The sequence below is a fragment of the Lolium rigidum genome, chromosome 5 (genome assembly GCF_022539505.1).
Source record: "Lolium rigidum isolate FL_2022 chromosome 5, APGP_CSIRO_Lrig_0.1, whole genome shotgun sequence".
NCBI classification, from domain to species: Eukaryota; Viridiplantae; Streptophyta; class Magnoliopsida; order Poales; family Poaceae; genus Lolium; species Lolium rigidum.
This window is the reverse complement of record NC_061512.1, coordinates 235,085,373-235,099,438: the sequence shown is the minus strand read 5'-3', so window position 1 is coordinate 235,099,438 and position 14,066 is coordinate 235,085,373. Positions and strand designations below refer to the sequence as shown.

Sequence of the window (14,066 nt, the reverse complement as noted above, 5' to 3'; positions counted from 1 at the left end):
CCGCCATCACCGCCAACGCCTCTCCATCAACCAGCCATGTTTCCCCCATCCATGTGTGAGTAATTCCCCCAAGTATAGGGGATCGCAACAGTCTTCGAGGGAAGTATTACCCAATTTATTGATTCGACACAAGGGGAGACAAAGAATACTTGTAAGCCTTAACAGCGGAGTTGTCAATTCAGCTGCACCTGGAAACAGACTTGCTCGCAAGAGTTTATCAAGAGTAACAGTTTTATGGCAAGTGGAAATAGTGAAATAACGACGAGCGGTGAAATAAAGACAACGAGTGGTGATTGTAGTAAACAGCAGGATTAAAATACCGTAGGCACAGGGACGGATTTAACGGGCGTTGCATGGATGAGAGAAACTCATGTAACAATCAAAGCATGGGCATTTGCGAGATAATAATAAAACGGTATCCAAGTACTAATCAATCAATAGGCATGTGTTCCATATTTAGTCGTACGTGCTCGCAATGAGAAACTTGCACAACATCTTCTGTCCTACCAGCCGGTGGCAGCCGGGCCTCTAGGGAAACTATCGGATATTAAGGTACTCCTTTTAATAGAGTACCGGAGCAAAGCATTAACACTCCGTGAACACATGTGATCCTCACATCACTACCATCCCTCCGGTTGTCCCGATTCTTGTCACTTCGGGGCCATTGGTTCCGGACAGCGACATGTGTATACAACTTGCAGGTAAGATCATAAACAACGAATATCTTCATGAATCAATAACATGTTCAGATCTGAGATCATGGCACTCGGGCCCTAGTGACAAGCATTAAGCATAACAAGTTGCAACAATATCATAAAAGTGACATCTACGGATACTAGGCACTATGCCCTAACAATCTTATGACTATTACATGACCAATCTCATCCAATCCCTACCATCCCCTTCAGCCTACAGCGGGGGAATTACTCACACATGGATGGGGGAAACATGGCTGGTCGATGGAGAGGCGTTGGCGGTGATGGCGGTGACGATCTCCTCCAATCCCCGTCCCGACGGAGTGCCGGAACGGAGACTTCGGCTCCCGCGACGGAGTTTCGCGATGTGGCGGCTCTCTGGAGGGTTTCTGGCGACTTCGACTTCTCCCCGTGCGTTTTTAGGTCCAACCCGATAAGTAGTCCGAAGGGGACGTCGGAGGCCGGCCGAGGGGGCCACACCACATGGCCGCGCGGGCCCCCCCTGGGCCGCGCCGCCATGTGGTGTGGGGCCCTCGGGCCTCCACCTCCTTTGCCCTTCTGGCTCCGTCAATATTTTGGTAAAATAGGGCCTTCTGCAAGAATTCCGAGGATTTTCCCGAAAGTTGGATTTCTGCACAAAAACGAGACACCAGAGCAGTTCTGCTGAAAACAGCGTTAGTCCGTGTTAGTTGTATCCAAAATACACAAATTAGAGGCAAAACAATAGCAAAAGTGTTCGGGAAAGTAGATACGTTTTGGACGTATCAACTCCCCCCAAGCTTAGCTTATTGCTTGTCCTCAAGCAATTCAGTTAACAACTGAGCGATAAAAGAACTTTCACGAACACATTTTCTCATATGATGTATATATTCTCATGCTATGGCTAATACTTAAACAGTTCATAATGAGATACATGCAAATAAGATCATCCAATAACTATGTCAATCATGGAGAGGTACCAACAATTAATAATAAGCACCATGAATCATGTATATAAGCAGGATTGCAATGTTCATAAGAGAATATGATAAAGTGGTATCTCGCTTGCCTGTATTTGGTCGGCAAAACATAAATGCCGAGGCACCTCTTGAGTTCATAGAAAGACTAGAAGTAGTGATTGTCAAAGATAAAGGCATCAAAGTTATACCACAATTAATCATATTTTGAGACAAGCATATTATACTAAGAATGACAAGCTTGTGCTCTCAAGATAGTGCTCAAAGAAAGAATGAAGACACAACATAAAAGTAAAAGATTGACCCTTCGCAGAGGGAAGCAGGGATTAACATGCGCTAGAGCTTTTCATTTGTAAAGCAGGAGTAAAATTATTTTTGAGAGGTGTTTGTTGTTGTCAACGAATGGTAATGGGTACACTAACTACCTCGATACGCGTAGATGCACACGTCCGTTAGGAACCCCAAGTGGAAGGTATGATGCGTATAGAAGCAAGTTTCCCTCAGTATGAAACCAAGGTTTAATCGAACCAGTAGGAGCCAAGAAGCACGTTGAAGGTTGATGGTCGCGAAATGTGATGCGGCGCAACACCAGGGATTCCTGCGCCAACGTGGAATCTGCAAAACAAAACCAAAGTACTTTGCCCCAACGAAACAGTGAGGTTGTCAATCTCACCGGCTTGCTGTAACAAAGGATTAAACGTATCGAGTGGAAGATGTTTGCAAAGAAAACAAGTAAACACAATTGCAGTAGATTGTATGCTATGTAAAGAATAGGACCGGGGTCCACAGTTCACTAGAGGTGTCTCTCCCATAAGATAAAAGCATGTTGGGTGAACAAATTACGATCGGGCAATTAACAAATAGAGAAAGGTATAACAATGCATATACATGATATGATAAATATAGTGAGATTTAATTGGGCATTACGACAAAGTACATAGACCGCCATCCAACCGCATCTATGCCTAAAAAGTCCACCTTCAGAGTTATCATCCGAACCCCATTCGCATTAAGTTGCTAAGCAATCGTACAATTGCATTAAGTATGGTGCGTAATGTAATCAACAACTACATCCTTAGACATAGCATCAATGTTTTATCCCTAGTGGCAACAAGCACATCACAACCTTAGAACCTACTCGTCACGATCCCAGTGTCAATGAAGGCATGAACCCACTATCGAGCATAAATACTCCCTCTTGGAGTTAAGAGCAAAAACTTGGCCGAGCCTCTACTAATAACGGAGAGCATGCAAGATCATAAACAACACATAAACAATAGATTGATAATCACCATAACATAGTATTCTCTATCCATCGGATCCCGACAAACACAACATATAGAATTACATATAGATGATCTTGATCATGTTAGGCAGCTCACAAGATCCAACAATGAAGCACAACAAGGAGAAGACGACCATCTAGCTACCGCTATGGACCCATGGTCCAGGGGTGAACTACTCACTCATCACTCCGGAGGCGACCATGGCGGCGTAGAGTCCTCCCGGGAGATGAATCCCCTCTCCGGCAGGGTGCCGGAGGCGATCTCCCGAATCCCCCGAGATGGGACTCGCGGCGGCGGCGTCTCCGGAAGGTTTTCCGTATCGTGGCTCTCGGTATCGGGGGTTTCACGAAGGAAGCTTTAAGTAGGCGGAAGGGTAGGTCGGGGGCCACACGAGGGGCCCAGGGGCAGGCCGGCGCGGCCAAGGCCTCGGGCCGCGCCGCCCTATCCCCTGGCCACCTCGTGGCCCCACTTCGTTGACTCTTCGGTCTTCCTGGAAGCTTCGTGCAAAAATAGGACCCCGGGCGAAAGTTTCGTCCAATTCCGAGAATATTTCCTTACTAGGATTTCTGAAACCAAAAACAGCAGAAAACGACAGAATCGGCTCTTCAAGCATCTTGTTAATAGGTTAGTTCCAGAAAATGCATAAATATGACATATAATGTGCATAAAACATGTAGGTATCATCAATAAAGTAGCATGGAACATAAGAAATTATCGATACGTTGGAGACGTATCAAGCCGCCACATCACGAAACTCCGTCGCGGGAGCCAGAAGTCTCCGTTCTGGCACTCCGCCGGGACGGGGAATTGGAGGAGATCTTCACCGCCATCACCGCCAACGCCTCTCCATCAACCAGCCATGTTTCCCCCATCCATGTGTGAGTAATTCCCCGCTGTAGGCTGAAGGGGATGGTAGGGATTGGATGAGATTGGTCATGTAATAGTCATAAGATTGTTAGGGCATAGTGCCTAGTATCCGTAGATGTCACTTTTATGATATTGTTGCAACTTGTTATGCTTAATGCTTGTCACTAGGGCCCGAGTGCCATGATCTCAGATCTGAACATGTTATTGATTCATGGAGATATTCGTTGTTTATGATCTTACCTGCAAGTTGTATACACATGTCGCTGTCCGGAACCAATGGCCCCGAAGTGACAGAAATCGGGACAACCGGAGGGGATGGTAGTGATGTGAGGATCACATGTGTTCACAGAGTGTTAATGCTTTGCTCCGGTACTCTATTAAAAGGAGTACCTTAATTTCCAGTAGTTTCCCTAGAGGCCCGGCTGCCACCGGCTGGTAGGACAAAAGATGTTGTGCAAGTTTCTCATTGCGAGCACGTACGACTAAATATGGAACACATGCCTATTGATTGATTAGTACTTGGATACCGTTTTATTATTATCTGCAAATGCCAATGCTTTGATTGTTACATGAGTTTCTCTCATCCATGCAACGCCCGTTAAATCCGTCCCTGTGCCTACAGTATTTTAATCCTGCTGTTTACTATAATCACTACTGCTGTCTTTATTTCACTGCTGTTGTTATTTCACTATTCCTACTGCTATAAAACTGTTACTACTGATAAACTCTTGCGAGCAAGTCTGTTTCCAGGTGCAGCTGAATTGACAACTCCGCTGTTAAGGCTTACAAGTATTCTTTGTCTCCCTTGTGTCGAATCAATAAATTGGGTAATACTTCCCTCGAAGACTGTTGCGATCCCCTATACTTGTGGGTCATCACCCCTCAGGGCCCTAGCAGGCTCACCCCTGACAGGCGAACGGTGGCACACCATCTTGGCCAGCGCAAGATTCTGGAGCTCTTCCTCAGACGAAGGACTCCGAGGCCGCTTGCACCCTCTGGCCGGGTGCCCCCTGAGCCAACATCGGACGCAAACCTCCTCGTTGGTGCAGTCCCACTTCCGGTGGCCAGGCTCGTAGCAGCAGAAGCAGAGGCCATCCATCTCCGGCGCGACCGCGCCACGGCCTGCCGCCACATCGTCTTCTTCGAGGGCCTCGGCTGCTCCTAGACGAGCCGATCTTGAACTCGACCCCGGTCCGCCGCCAGGGCCTGCACCATCACCTCCGCACGCGGCGCGTCGACGCTGTTCCCAGACGAAGCGGAGGAGATCCCCAGGCCGGAGACGTGGTCGTTCCTGGCCGAGGACACCGAGTCGGAGCTCTCAGCACCCTGCCACCGCTGCGAGAACCCCGGAGGGTGCGAGGCTGAGGACTCCATGGCGACGCAAGGGAGGGAAGGGAAGGGAGAGAGGGAGGTTGGGGGCCGGGGAAGGGGAAGGGGTCGCCAGCGAGGAACCGCCGCGGCGGCGGGCGACGCTCTCACCTACCTGCGGAGGACGCTCTCACCTACCTGCGGAGCATAGTTTTTTTTCTATCTTGCTCTACGGTGTGTCACATCTCACATGTGGGCATAGTTAGTGAGAAGAAATATAGGAAAATTAAGTAGGGGGTCCAATATAGCATACCGTCAAAATGCCTCCCTAAAAAATTAGAAGTCCCCTACCTGGCCTTTTGCGAGAATGCTAAACGTACGTTTTCTTTCCAGCAATACCAAAGTTCGAATAAAAGTTGAACAAATGCCAATTCCATGTTTTTACATCGGACCTTCAAAACCAAAAGTAGGGTGCATCTCTGTCTTTGTTCGTTTAAAATTAATCCTTGACATCTCAGTGACAGAAGCTGCCTGAAACGGAACAACTTAAACATAATTATTTTTAAATGGGGAACTTGCCCCGGCCGGCTTACTTAAACATAAAACGTACACACAAAAGATGCAACAAAACATCGATAGTCACAAACTCACATCCCAACTGATGTGAACCTTTTAAATAAAAAAATTCCCTGGAATAAAAAAACATGATTTTTCGTGCCACTGTGAGAAATGTTAATTTGGCAATGATGTTTCAATGAACGGATGATAAATAAGATGAGCAGCTTCTAGAACATTCTAGGTGATTATGCAGGCACAGTTCTGGAACATTCCAGTGAGTCAGAAATAAAGCCACTAGCAAATGCACCATTGCTTTTGTAACTAATTGCCATCTTATTATACAAAATTACGGTCAATGTAACTATGTAAGGGTTAGGTTTGTTGTTTATATGTGCACTTTCGGTGTCCTTGCCAAGATTCAAAATATCAGATATCCGGTTTATATGGGTGCAGCTTTGAAATGTCGGAGTTCGGATATCATGTGATATATCACACAATCAGTAGTTATTATTGGAGAAAATATCCATTTTTTTCCGTAGTTCTTGTTCAAGACATGCCATGTCATTTTTTTTCTCCAAACGGGGCAGGAGCTCTACCTTTTCATCGATTAAGAAGGGGAAAATACAGTTCAAGGCTGGCCTAAGCCACAAACACATTACATTTTTTCGATAAAGAGAATATATTAATATCAAGAAGATACCAATTACACTCAGTCTCTGCAACAACGCACCACCCTAATAGCACTACGGATGCACACAGCCAAAAAAAGGAAAAAGAAAACTAAGAAACAAAAGTCCCGCTACAGTATCTCGGGCCTAACAACATCAATACATCCACCGCCAAGACAACACTTGAATTACAGACTCTCCAAAAACGACGCCTCCAAGAAGGGAACAGTGTTCAAACACCGTCGTCGCCCGATCAAAGATCTTAGGTTTTCACCCTGAAGATAGTCTCCACTCTCAAAACAATGCCTCCACCAAGGCCATTGCCAGGCACAACCAGTTAAGGCCAGACCTTGGGTTTTCACCCTGAAAGGTAGGACTTTGCACTTCACCTGTGTTGTCGCCCCCACTTTCATACCGCTGCTATGAAATCTGGAACACCAAGCAAGTCTCTCAACAGCGCGGAGACTTGAACCTCCCTTAGCTAGTCCTCCCCTCTGGCCTTCATGAAATTCTCTTCTTCCGACTTTCATCATTGATCCATAGTCACTTGACGTCAACACAGAAAAACAGCTTCGCGCCGCTCCCTCCAGAACCAATCGGTCGGAATAAAAGCATGGGTGCGCACGACCGAATACCTCTGATCCAACAAAATCCAGGCAAAGCACTGTTACGTTCACCGGCAGAGCCTTTCGGAACTCAACCCACCGGCCAGATCACGAGTCCAGGCCTCCGGTAGACCCTCGTCTTCACGCAAGAGAGGTTCTAGGACCGCCGCCTTTATACAGGTCGGACCCCCACGTCGGCGACCATCTCGGGCAGGCCAATCCAACCCTCCACCGGCGACACCAACGCCGGCTTCCATGCTCCTCCATGTCGCCGACGGATCGCGGTGATAGATCAAAAGATCCACCACACCAACCGCAGTCCGACCCTCTCCAGCGTAGAAGAGAGCCACCTCCTCCGTTGAACCCAAGGCTACTGCCCAGGGTACCCTCGTGACGCGGAAGAAGCCTGAGATCGCCTCCACGCACCGACGAGAGGCGGGGGGAGGGCATGGCGCAGACCGAGGGCCTGACCGCCGCCCACCACCAGCCCCTGACGGTGTGCTGCGGGTGGAAGCCTACGGGAGGGGAGGGGGGACCGCAGTGCAAGAGCCGCCGCCCATCACCATCCGCGCCGGCTGCCGCCGCGTGCGTCGAGGAGGGGAGAGCCCGTCCGCCGTCCCCCACGTCGGCGAGGAAAGGCCCCCGCCGCCGCCACGCCCCGTGGGTCTTTGCCCCGGCGGCGGCGGCGGTTAGGGTTGAGGAGGGGTTCGGGAGAGGAGGGGGTCGGGAGGGGGTCGGGAGGCGGTTAATGTTTGAAGTTTGGGAAGACCGGTGAGGGACTCGTAGGCTATGTGAATTCAGATTTTGCTGGCGATTTGGATAAGAGAAGATCCCTCACAGGTTATGTGTTCACTGTTAGTGGATGTGCTGTGAGTTGGAAGGCAACGTTACAATTTGTTGTTGCCCAATCTACGACCGAAGCAAAATATATATATTTGCTTTTATAACAAACAAATTACATGACAAAGCAAGGCCACCAGAAAAATAGCAACGTGAAAATACCACCCTAAGCGACAATCTATGCGTAGTGCTTAGTCCCGGTTGCAATCCAGGCTAGACCTACCTCCTTTTTAAAGGGAAGGCTTTGCAGCCCAGCTTAAAATTAATTAAGCCACTCACGGCAGAAGTACAAGGGTGCTGATCACAGCTTACAAAAACAGAAACAGGTAAAAAGAAACAGGACAGGCCAAAAGCTAAGCAACGAAGAACAGGGGCGCTAGCCAGAGCACTGCAGCCATCGAACTTCAAGACGTCGCTTAGGAACTGCCCCAGCCGGAGAAAGCCACCTGCTTCCAAGACGGGACGAACTGGAGTTGCAGAGGAGTAGCACCGATCCGGGATCCGAGACGAAGGAGCAGCCCGCACGCAGGAAGGGGAAGAAGAGCCGGGCCTTGACGTCTCTCATGTCAGGAATGCTTCCGGAGGGGAACCCTATCCCTCGCCCAGGCTCGTGGGCGCCGGACCGCCGGCAAGCATCACCGCCATGAGCACCACGCCAAGGAACCACCAAAAAGGATGCCTGCAGAAACGAGCCCAAGAACTTCCTCGGAGGCCAAGAACCAGCACCGCACCAAGCGCCGCCGAGCAACACACGACCAACTCGCCAAACACACGGAGCACCTTGTCCCAAGGCAGCGGCTTCAAGAAGCTCACGGCACCGAGGCGCCGCCGCTGCCCGGCCCGGGGGACCTAGGGTTTTCACCCGGGACGCTACCTGGTGATGGAGACCCCCACGACGCCTCCAGGGAGGACCACGGCGCCCGTAGGCGTCGCCGTCGTCGGGCTGGACAAGCCAGCCAGGGCTTTCGCCCGGTTCCACAGGTGGGCGGAACCCATGCGCGCTGAGACCCCAGCCACAGATCGGGCGGCCGGAGACCGACCCCACCCAGATCTGGCGGAGAGATAGCGGCGGAGAGGAGACCGAGCCGCCGGCCTCCAGATCTGACGCCAGGGCGCCGAAGCCACCCGGACGACCCCACCCATCCGCTCGCCGCCCCTGCGGCCAAGCAGAGGGTACAGCACCCGCGAGCGCCGCCCGCCGTCGAGTAGACCTACCTCCTTAATCCCTAAGATTAGAATGGAGGGCATAGAGGACTTGTTGAAAATCCTAGCGTTACGGACCGAAGACCTTTATGCCGAGCAAAGTGGCTCCAAAGGGTGTCGATGCCTATGATGGAAGGTGGGGCACATAAGAGGTCAGTGTAAGTCTCTGGCGCAACTCTGCAAAGCTGGCAGAGTGGCTCATGCGGCCAACCCCTCTTTGTAAGGCGGTCAGCAGTCCAAAGCCGTTATGAGAGGCAAGTCGGGCAAAAGCTTTGCACTTCGGGGGCACCCAGTTGTCCCACACGAAGGCTGTGGGATCCACAAACGGAAGACCGAAAGAATTTAGTCTTATAGGCAGCTGCAGTTCTTATGGGACTGATGAATTTCAATGAGACCTTACCAAGAACGGTGTTTTCTCGGTTAATTTAATGTATAGGACGCTGACCATTCCCATTCAAGCGATTCTCAATAATAAATTTATTTGGAAGATGAAGATACCACTGAAAACGAAAGTTTTTGCGTGGTACCTTCGTCGAGGTATGATTTTAACCAAAGATAACCTTGTTAAACGTAACTGGCACGGTTGTAAGAGATGTGTTTTCTGTCATCAAGATGAGACAATAAAACATCTTTTTTCAACTGTAGATTTGCTAGATCTATATGGTGAGCAGATGGGTTCTACCTTATACCCGCCTCATAGCGTTGCAAATATATTTGGCAACTGGCGAAATAGGGTAGATACTATGTATAAAACGCTTATCAGAGTGGGCACGATTGCAGTTGTATGGTCGTTGTGGCTATGTAGAAATGACAAAGTTTTCAATGACAAATTATTCTCTCATGCAGGTAATTTACCGATATACGGCCTTGCTCCATTCATGTTCGCCACTTCAGCGCTCGGAGGATCGAGACCTATTTATTGAGGTGTCTACACGGTTGGAGAACACGGCCAAAGAGTTTATTTTCTAACATGGGTGGCTGCATATTAGGCGGATTGAAGTCAACGAAGCGTAGTCTATTTTAGTTCCCTTTTAGCCATCTTTTATTTGTTTTTCAGACTCGATACTCGAACGGCTGTGTACATCTTAGTTATGTGAGGCTGGATGTAATGCTTGAATTTTTAAGTAATAAAACGCCCTTTGTCGAAAAAAGGCAGCTGCAGTTGTGTAGATGCCACTGGGTCTGGGCATTCAGGTTCCAAGAAATGCCATGAGGAATCTCCGGTTCTAGGGTAATGATTTTGTAGCTTTGTTCTAGGGATGAAAAGTTCACCCGGAAGACCCAAAGAATTGGCCTATCATATTTATCGCAGTTCTCATCACCAAAGCATGAAAATGTCACATCCTGCACAAATAATTTATTTTGTAAAAAAAATCATAGAAATTCGGTTTTTATGGTAAAGCCTCAACTTGTTATCTTGCATTCATCACCACTGAAGGCTCTAAATCACAAGGTGTTCCTTGCCGGTTCGTTTACTTCTTCCCCGGTGTTTCTAGTAACACCAAGTGGCGGCACCGAGCAGGTCCGATGTACTAGGGTCTAGGGGTAGATCGTTGTCGCCAAAATCAAATCCAAGCAGCCGTTCCACTCCGCTATATGTATTATTCTTCTGTATATCTATATCCCAGAGAACCATACAAGGATAAATATTATGCCCATCGCTGTCGACAAAAGTTGTTAACCATCTTCTTCCTATTGTCACATTTTTTCTGCGATTTTGACCTTGGCAAGAGAGGCAGTCTTGAAAAGATGCATACAGACTTGAGCTTCTATAAATAGGCTCGCAAGTTTCAGCAAGACTCTTCAAGCCCAGGCGCCCAGTTAGCAGCTCTTATCTTGCTCCTAGTTGCAAGCTTTGCATCGATCATCAATGGTTAGATGCATGGGTCCCATGCAGGCTCTCATATTGCTCCTACTTGCCTCACTGACCAGTTCGAGTTCGGCGCCGTCAGGCTACCGCGCGGTGCTCACCCATGTCGACTCAAAAGGCGGCTTCACCAATGCCGAGCTGATACGCCGAGCCGCTCATAGGAACCGCCTCCGAGCGACGTCAGGTTATTCCACAAGCTCTTCCAGCTCGGACAGCAGCGCTAGGCTTTACTCTGGCCAAGCCGAGTACCTCATGGAGCTCGCCATCGGGACGCCACCGGTGCCGTTCATCGCCCTGGCCGACACCGGCAGCGACCTCACCTGGACGCAGTGCCAGCCGTGCAAGCTGTGCTTCCCACAGGACACGCCCATCTACGACACCTCCGCCTCATCCAGCTTCTCCCCGGTGGCCTGCTCCAGCGCCACCTGCCTGCCCATATGGAGCCGCAACTGCTCCTCCTCGCCAGTCTGCAGGTATCGCTACGCCTACGGCGACGGCGCCTACTCGACGGGGATCTTGGGGACGGAGACGATCACCTTCGGATTTAGTTCGACCTCTAGCGCGGCTCATGGCGTCGCGTTCGGCTGCGGCGCCGACAACGGGGGCGCCTCCTACAACTCCACGGGGACGGTCGGCCTCGGCCGAGGGACGCTCTCCCTGGTGGCGCAGCTAGGGGCCGGCAAGTTCTCCTACTGCCTCACCGACTTCTTCAACTCTAGCCTAGGCAGCCCCTTCATGTTCGGGTCTCTAGCGGACATTGCCGACGGCGATGCCGTTCTGGTGCAGTCGACGCCGCTGTTGCAGAACCCGCGGATACCGTCGCGGTACTACGTCTCCCTGGAGGGCATTTCGCTCGGCGACGCCCGCCTGCCGATCCCGAACGACACCTTCGCGCTGCGTGCCGACGGCACCGGGGGCATGATCGTGGACTCCGGCACCATCTTCACGGCCCTTGATGAAAGCGCTTTCAGGGTGGTCGTCCACCATGTGGCTGCCGTGCTTGGGCAGCCGGTGGCGAACGCGTCTAGCCTGGACAGCCCTTGCTTTCCCGCGCCAAATGGTGAGCGGCAACTTCCAATCATGCCGGACATGGTGCTGCACTTCGCCAGCGGTGGGGATACGAGGCTCGACTTTACCGGCGGAGCGGATATGAGGCTGCACAGGGACAACTACATGTACTTCAATGAGGAGGACTCGTCCTTCTGCCTGAGCATTGAAGGAACAACGTCAGGGTCGACTTCGGTGTTTGGCAATTTCCAGCAGCAGAATATACAGATGCTGTTTGATATGACTGTCGGGCAAATGTCATTCCGGTACACCGACTGCAGTAAGCTCTGATGTCGGAAGCGTATAAGTAATCGCTAGGGAGAACCTTGGTCCAACGTTTAAATTCCCTTGTTCCTGCTTTAATTACTTAGTTGGACAATTTAAATTTAAATGATGCAGTGCTTTCTGATGGATGCAAGAGAAAGTTCACAAGGAAGTCGAGTGAATGTGTCATGTGCATCATCCTGATTCAGTAGGTTTGTTAGAGTTGACCAGTTGGTCAATGAACTCATGATTCATGAGAATCCATTCAGTCAGAAACTGGAGTCCGTCAGGTACATCATCCGCTCTCATTTTCCCAGGTCTCATCCGCCAAAGTTGAGTGAATGTGTATGGTGTACTCACCTGGAAAATTCCTCCATGTTTTTAATCTAACCCCTGGAACTACATTAATGGAGAGAAGACACAAAATGTGAAACAACTATACTATCTAAGTTCGTCACAAGACCATGAATCTAGACTACCTAGGTTTTTAGTCTCTTGGCCTGCTCATCATACATACACAAGTATGTCCGGACAAACCTTAAGCAGGAAAGCCACAAGGCAAGGTTGACCAAGTTACCTTTACTGAGATCAAAGCCAAATCAATCTTTATCTCTTGAGTATCATGCCCGTGGGTTTTGGCATTGAATGAACAACAATGTTGGTTTGGACCGGATGACACAGCTTCCACCTTGAATTTCAAATCTATCAGAGAGTCCTTCACTGCGGCAACCACAAACCTCCTTAAGACCCGTGACTCAGTGATGGAATCATCGAAGATCCGGATATCCTCATCTATCCCACTAGTTAGACATCCAAGAGACAAATTAAAATTGCTCCGCACTTCCAATATGATAATCTCTATAGTCGCCTCAACTGCCCTGCAAAGACGTGATAAACTCATGTTAACTGCGCCATCTCCGCCACGGATGTCAAGCATGAATGGCTGATTCCATAGGCCTCCATCTCCTATGAGTGATGCACCATCGATCAGTTGCAGGTCATCATTTTCTTGATCGCCTGTCTTGATCCTCATATCATATTCGATTAGAGTAAAGTCACTCATCTCTATGCCTCGCTTAGGGCCAACCATGTTGATGAGAGAACCCTAAAAAATATTACAGTATCATATTTAGTAGCTCTTCATATAAAAGTAAGAAATATGTACAGATAAATCGCCATGTTATGCTGTTCCACTTGTAACAGTGTTTAAGAAATTTTTGCAACTGAGAACCAAGATCGTTGTTACGTGTCAAACAAAATGGTTAAAAAAGCATACTGGTGGTTGGGAATATTTGACCCCTGAAATGTCAAATACCATATAAATCTACTGTCTAAATGATTATTCATGGCTGACATGGCACGGTCCACCAAACGAGACGCATGGGTGAAACCTCCTTCAAAACTAGCTCAAGATGTAATTTAGACACATTTAACGAGCAAACAACTGGTTTTATGACTAAGGGGGCTAAGCGGAAAAAAAAATGATACGTTGGGTCGTTATGATAGACTTCTTTTAAAACAGATGAGTATGGGTGTGTACCAGCTCCACAGTGATGGGATCATCTCTGCTAATATTGACAACATAATTAAGCAATGGATCCAGATCATCCCGTATTGCTACATATCCATACAGCTCTACTGAGCCACCATTCATAGGAATTTTGGCAAGCTCCAATGAGAAAACTTGCAGCATGCCGCGAGGAAAATGCTTCATGCAAGTTCCATCGTGAATGATGCAATCTGTGGGATTTGAAAACATCATTGCCTCCAACCTAGCTTCACAAAAAGTAAAGTTACATTGTAAGTTTGTAACAGGAGTTAATGCACTAAACAAACACATGGCGTTCAAAAACTAAAAATGTTGTTTGAAAACTACATTGCTTCCTTTAATCTACTAAG

The 14,066-nt window shown here is 48.9% G+C and overlaps 2 protein-coding genes across 2 annotated transcripts in view; one reads left to right on the top strand and one right to left on the bottom strand.

The window, feature by feature from the left end:
- The first annotated feature begins 10,856 nt into the window (after nucleotides 1-10,856).
- LOC124651927 (aspartic proteinase nepenthesin-1-like) lies at nucleotides 10,857-12,194 on the top strand. The gene has a single exon (XM_047190943.1). The coding sequence runs from the start codon at nucleotides 10,857-10,859 to the stop codon at nucleotides 12,192-12,194; it is 1,338 nt and encodes a 445-aa protein (XP_047046899.1).
- Nucleotides 12,195-12,705: 511 nt separating this feature from the next.
- The window catches only part of LOC124657260, a 38,766-nt gene continuing 37,405 nt past the window's right edge, over nucleotides 12,706-14,066 (bottom strand). Inside the window, exons 6-7 of the mRNA XM_047195840.1 lie at nucleotides 13,708-13,943; nucleotides 12,706-13,272 (exon numbers count right to left, since the gene is read on the bottom strand). Of these exons, the coding sequence (XP_047051796.1) occupies nucleotides 12,706-13,272; nucleotides 13,708-13,943 (803 nt within the window). The remainder of the gene's footprint in view (nucleotides 13,273-13,707; nucleotides 13,944-14,066) is intronic.

Bases quoted from the DNA above. Each gene is read 5' to 3' on its own strand.
- LOC124651927 (XM_047190943.1), top strand. From the start codon at position 10,857: ATGGTTAGATGCATGGGTCCCATGCAGGCTCTCATATTGCTCCTACTT.